This window comes from Coptis chinensis, chromosome 1 (assembly GCF_015680905.1).
Source record: "Coptis chinensis isolate HL-2020 chromosome 1, ASM1568090v1, whole genome shotgun sequence".
NCBI lineage: Eukaryota > Viridiplantae > Streptophyta > Magnoliopsida > Ranunculales > Ranunculaceae > Coptis > Coptis chinensis.
Genome location: NC_141456.1, coordinates 75,346,199 through 75,352,041, shown reverse-complemented (window position 1 = coordinate 75,352,041; position 5,843 = coordinate 75,346,199). Strand labels below are relative to the sequence as shown.

At 35.5% G+C, this 5,843-nt stretch overlaps 1 protein-coding gene across 4 annotated transcripts; it reads right to left on the bottom strand.

Moving 5' to 3' along the window:
* Positions 1–466: 466 nt before the first annotated feature.
* Positions 467–4,757, bottom strand: LOC147525203 (ATPase GET3B-like). 4 transcript variants are annotated; one of them, XM_086605670.1, is made up of 7 exons: positions 4,216–4,757; positions 4,043–4,085; positions 2,834–3,207; positions 2,617–2,727; positions 1,472–1,529; positions 869–952; positions 467–769 (listed from the first exon to the last, which is right to left on the bottom strand). In XM_086605670.1, the coding sequence occupies exons 3-7, from the start codon at positions 2,879–2,881 to the stop codon at positions 699–701; spliced, it is 372 nt and encodes a 123-aa protein (XP_086461796.1). In that variant the 5' UTR covers positions 2,882–3,207; positions 4,043–4,085; positions 4,216–4,757; the 3' UTR covers positions 467–698. The 4 variants fall into 4 exon arrangements, with proteins under 4 accessions (XP_086461796.1, XP_086461788.1, XP_086461784.1 ...); XM_086605662.1 differs by having other exon boundaries at positions 467–708; positions 4,043–4,101; positions 4,216–4,722; XM_086605658.1 differs by having other exon boundaries at positions 467–708; positions 4,216–4,378.
* Between the last annotated feature and the right edge of the window lie 1,086 nt (positions 4,758–5,843).

The following is a 5,843-nucleotide window of genomic DNA, read 5'->3' as shown; positions in this document are numbered from 1 at the left end:
TCCAATGTTAGCTTTTCGATCAGTTTCTAAATTCGTTCAAGACCGCGCTCACTATATAACAAACCTTCGTCAAGACGTCAAAATACTTGCCATAACTCTTGGTTATATCTTCGGACTTCTTGTGTGTACGTGTGTGTGTGTTTTTGAATACATAATGATGAGGACTGATCCACTACACCATATCTGTTGAAAAAAGACACTTTTGGATGTCATTTTTCTAAAAAAAAGACACTTTTGGGTGTCGTATGGTGACCCTTTTTTTTTGCAGTCTTTTTTTTTCTACAACACTTGACAAGTGTCTTTTTTTTTTTTCATTTATTTTTTAAAAAAGGCCGAATCAGGGCCAAAAAATGCCCCTACAGTTCTGTAGCATTAATAGCATCAGTAATAAACAGATACTTGTGCCTTTTGAAGTGTGCAGTAATAGACAAAGCCCAGTCCTCATCCATAAGCTTAAAACACCACATGCAGCTATTGTTTGAAGTCTCATTAATTGTATAGTTCAGTTTTACAATCAATCTCATTTGTACTGATTCAAATAGACACTTCAAAGAGGTATGTAAACGGAACATCTCTCTTAAAGCAATACTTAATCGTACAGTCTTCATTGTGTAAGGAGCAAGTAGCACACAGAAGCTTTGAATCTCTCAGTCCTTGCTATGCCTGGCCGCATTTGCTCAAACAACCAACTCCCTCTTCTAGGTAATCCTGCCTCGAAATCCAGAACTCAGGTGCATCCCGCATTTAAGCCATGTAAAACTAAAGGTCTCTGCAAAAAATGATTCACGCCAACCAAAGAGGCAGAAGAAGTCCTTGTACAAGTATCAAGTGTGTGTGTGACTGACGAGAGAGAAAGAAAGAGATGTACTTTCATGATTCCTGCAAGGACTGCCCCTCCAAGGTATACCATATGCTTTCTTCGTGGAGGATCCTCTATCCGTAAGCGCAGTTTCTGCTCCAAAGAAACTTAGTTTGATGAGTCTTCAAGGGAAAACAAATACTTCCAAGTTTATCTCCATGTTTAGAAGATTAAACAGTGCTGTTTTGTTAAATTAATTGTGATACAACTGTAAAAAATGGGACTGTGAGAAAATACAGCATAGCTAACTTCAAACGAGGTCTTGTAATGTTATAGCTAACTTCTTCGGATGGAAGGGGTCACATAAAACCAATTCACAATCAGGGAAGAAAAAAATATATATACTTAATCTTTCAGGATGCGACTGCTAATACATTGCACACCTTCACTCAAATTTCATCACAGCTAACACTCACTCAAATTTCATCTTTCCCTCTATCTAATATGTTAAGGCCACCACTCAGATTGTCTAATATTTGATGAGAGAACAGAGCTGGAGAAATATACAGCTTAACAAATGGTTGCTGATTTTACTCTCTTGTATATTAAGCCTCTGGCATTATTGTGACTGGTGCATAATTTTTGTAGCACGTCCTTAAACTTAAACTTAACTGAAAAGTTGATCCACAGGTTTTGATGGTGCTGCTGGATCAGTAGAAACTTTGACAACCTGAACAAACATTATTGAAATCTTAGCATTCACTTCATTTTAGAAATAGCATACGTAAAACAAAAATTATGGACCACCAATATCTGTGACAACGGGATGATCAGTCATGTATGTAACAATGTAACATGTGACTACAATTGGTTTAAGTATACACCATCAAATAAATGTACTGCGTTTCAGAAGTATACATACATTGGAGTTCAAATAAATGTACTTACGCTCAAATAATACTCCAAAGTCTCTCTCTCTCTCTCTCAATTCATGTTGGCCTTCTTGATACAACCTCATCCATTAATCTATTCATACTTGGAATCGCTTCAGATTTCATTGTGTACTAAATTACTACTTCATCGACAAGCATTAATACATCATCATTAGGTACAAGTATACAATCATATTTCAGCAGTTAGTTCCACAGTTCAAATCAAAGATTGGCACAGAGTAGAATATAAGATAAAAAAATAATAAAAGTCTTGCATTTCTTTTTACTTTTCGATCTGATTTTTTTTATGCTATATTATTATATTATAATCAAAGATTCATAAATTTCAAAGTGCAACATATTTAATGCTTAGGGAAGAAGACATGGGCATACTGGAGATGGTCTCAAGTTTTACACTAGCTTATTCCAACAAAAGTTCCTATTGACATGGTTAACAAAATGCTAATTTATAGGATGGCCCTGGATACTGGAGATGGTCTTAGTCTTGCACTAACTTGTTACAACACAAACTTCTTTTGACATAGTTACTGACATGCTAATTTGTAGGATGACCTTATTGGTTATAAAGGTTAATATTGTCTGTTGTGTTTCAAAATCTAATATGCTACTATTTGTTTCAAAAATAATAATAAGCCTCTATACCACTCAAGTGACTTCATGCTTAGAAATACAGAATAGAATTAATCTAAGAAATTCATTCCTGTTTTTTGCTTTTCCATTATTGCTAAACTGACTGAGAACTTCGTTTTTTCTTTTTTCAGTCCATTAAGTCTTCGTTTGTGGACTAAACAAAAGACAATATGAAAGATTAACAAACTCTGATTTTTTATCACTTGGTATGAACTATCAAATTTCTAGGTTTACCTGGTCAACAAGCATCCCAAGGCCCATGCTATCCATAAAATCTTTGACCCCAGTCCCACCATTTGACTGACTTGCTGATCTAAATTCTTCCCTTGCCTTTTCAGGATTTATCTGTGAGAGAAAGATTCCAATAAAATACCATAGCAAATATGTGTTTAATAGGCAGTATACATATACATAATGTTGTAGACACCCGCATATAACTCTACCTACACACCTCAAGGGCAAACATCAGAGAATCTGGACCTTCAACTGGTACTAGCATCCCTCCAGTCAAATTCTAGCAAAAATGACACCACATTCATCATTACAAATCTAGCATAGGCAACTGTTGAAATGATAAACACGAATAATAATAATAATAATAATCTAGCATAGCCTTCTTCATTCCTTTCTGCATGAACACAGTCCTCTCAGGAATTTCCCCCAGCAGTAGCCGAACAATCACAGCCCATTTGTTGCACTGGACTCGGAAGCCAAGTGCTGAGGCAGATGCTTTACGAGCTGCTTGCAGAAGACTCTCTTTTTGCATCTGTGTACTCTAACTGAATGGTGCTTAATCTTCCCCAGATAGAACAAGTACCGGCAGAACTGCGAAAAGAAAATTAGGTGGGGGGTATTAACACACTCCACAGAAATGAAACCAGTTATGATAGGCCAAAAACAATAATAATAACAGAAACAACTACAAATTCAAAGGTATCAAGTTATACTAGCATTGGCGTAAATAAGACTACCAACTCCTCTAAAATTCCTAATCCACCTTTGAAAAGGTACACTAAAACAATTCGAATATTCAGGAAAAAGAAAGAAAGATTTCGTAACATATGTAATATACACAGAAACAGCGTAAATAATATTGTACTACCAAGTACCATCATTTAGTGAAATGTTTTGAGTTCCAAACTCCAGAATCCATGACAAATAGATCTAAGTCAATATTTCAAGAACAAATTCTACCCCAGCCCCTCTCAGAAATTTATGTAAAATTATGATAAACGCCAAAAAAAGAAACTGTGGATCCAAAGCTATGTTACATAGACACAGCATATTTTAAAAGTAATTCGTGTTGGATTTGTCTCCACATTTCACACACATTCTGTACGTAATATACCTAAAGCCCTATAGGACATGGGAACACCGACACATTATCCTTGACAGTGTAACTAACTGCAATTGAATCTCAAAATGCAATTGAATTATAACTAACTGATACTTTTGTAACCATTACTAGTCATTTCCACCATAACATTAATGTTTTCTAATAAGGACACAACACATTATAAGTCATTTCAAGCTTTATTTCATATCTTCACATCACAAAAACCAATACCAATCAATAATAAGCTAAAAAAACATATCCAAAATAAACATTTAACATTTATACAAAAAATTTAGGGCTATGAAGCAAGGTTTGTTTACTTACTGATGATATTAAAACAATGATCAAACAGCTGAAAGTGAACAATCTGTAATGATTAAGAACTGATCGAAATCAATCAAAACATCAATTGAAGTGATCGAAATTAAAAATGAAATCGTTTATTTGGGATCGAAATCAAAAGATCGAAATCGTTTATTTTAAGTGATCGAAATTACCTGAAGAGAGACGGTATGTGATTGAGAAGAGAGTGATTTGAGAGCGATTTGAGATTCGAGAGCGAGGGTTTTCTTATTTTTGTGAAGATTATGAAAGAGTGAAAAGTGATTTTTTTTCTTTTTGGCCTCTCCTGTTTTTTATCTATGATCCGACGCCTCACATGGACTTCAACGACACACGTGGTGCGTGCTCATAACAGACTAAAGAAGGGCGTCGGTAGTTTTGTCTTTTTTTCGAATATCTGGTGTAGTGATCGTCGAGAGAAACTGCAGCAAAAACAATTGAGCAAAACAAGTAGGAGAAAGAAGAAGGTTTCGTTTGATCTTATTGTACAAATCTATGAGTACGACAACTACGAGATTGAACTAAGGGGCGATAAAGAAGAAGATGCCAATCAGCAAGAAGAGTCTTCATCTTATTCCTTTGTCTCTTTATCAATTAATGAAACTCCAGAAGCATTCAGTTTAGAGCCGGTGTGGAGTTCAAGCCCTGATCGTTCAAAGAGTGTCCGTAGTAAACAGTATAGTTCAGTTTTGAGGGCAATTGAGAATCTCACTCAACTAAGAGCCATGAAGACGAGGTAGAGATTCGTGTGTCGTGCGTTTTGTGTATATTAGGCGCCTAATTTGAGGACGTCTAGACTCTAGAGTGCGCAGGGTGCACCGAAATTTCGCATGCGCATGATTTTCAGCCACACATTTTTAAGGGCAAAACCGGAATAACTGGGTGAAGAAGTTTCAATTGGGTCACTAAGCTACCCATTAAACAACTATTTGCAGTATACTTTAGTTAAACTACTACATATAGCATATACGTTAGTATCGAACAATAAATGACATATTGAATGTAGTGAACGAGATTAGGCACAGCTGGAAGAGGAGATAATGTTGATGGAAAATTCGGTGGGACAATTGGAGAAAATTCACGAAGCACCTATGACCTATTAGCTCGAGACATAGTTGCATGTGGCCTTTCGAAAATTAGGGTGCAGTGAAACACTGTGTTGACCATTGTAGAGTATTGTAGAGAGTCCATGCTCGTTGTCCTTCTATAACTCGTTGTATTTCCTCTATAGAAGCAAAACTTTAGTGCAAAGTATTAGGAAACCCGGATTACTTGTCGTGACTCAAACCATATCCTATACAACCCGGGATTAGGTACTCCGTAATATGATACTCTCACTCACATAGTCAATAATATGATACTCAAACTTACATATACTTCAATAGTATGATACTATTTGTTACATATATTAGGGAATATGATCTTGTAAAAGCCCATAATACTTCAATAATATGATAATCTTAGTCACAAATTCAATAATATGATACTCCAAGTGACATATACTTCAATAGTATGATGCTATTAATCTCATATTCAATAATATGATACTCGTAGTTTCATATATTTCATGAATATGATACTATCAATCGTATAATACTTCAATAATATGCTACTCTTAGCCACATATTCAATAATATGATACTCTAAGTTACATATAATTCAACAAAGATGATCTTGTAGAAAATTTCATTTCTCACGCGGTCGGCCGCCAGCATTTTCTCGAGTGAAGCGACTTCGCTCACTACTCCGATGATTTAAGCGCTCAAAGAAAAAAGCGCTCAGT

What these genes read in the sequence shown, in the direction of transcription:
- LOC147525203 (XM_086605662.1), bottom strand. Translation starts at nt 2,881, where the DNA reads ATGCTAGTACCAGTTGAAGGTCCAGATTCTCTGATGTTTGCCCTTGAG. An exon ending in CTCTGATGTTTGCCCTTGAG is followed by an intron (nt 2,728 to 2,833) that starts GTGTGTAGGTAG and finishes TTTCTCTCACAG; the next exon opens with ATAAATCCTGAAAAGGCAAG. An exon ending in ACCTGTGGATCAACTTTTCA is followed by an intron (nt 953 to 1,471) that starts GTTAAGTTTAAG and finishes TCTTTGGAGCAG; the next exon opens with AAACTGCGCTTACGGATAGA.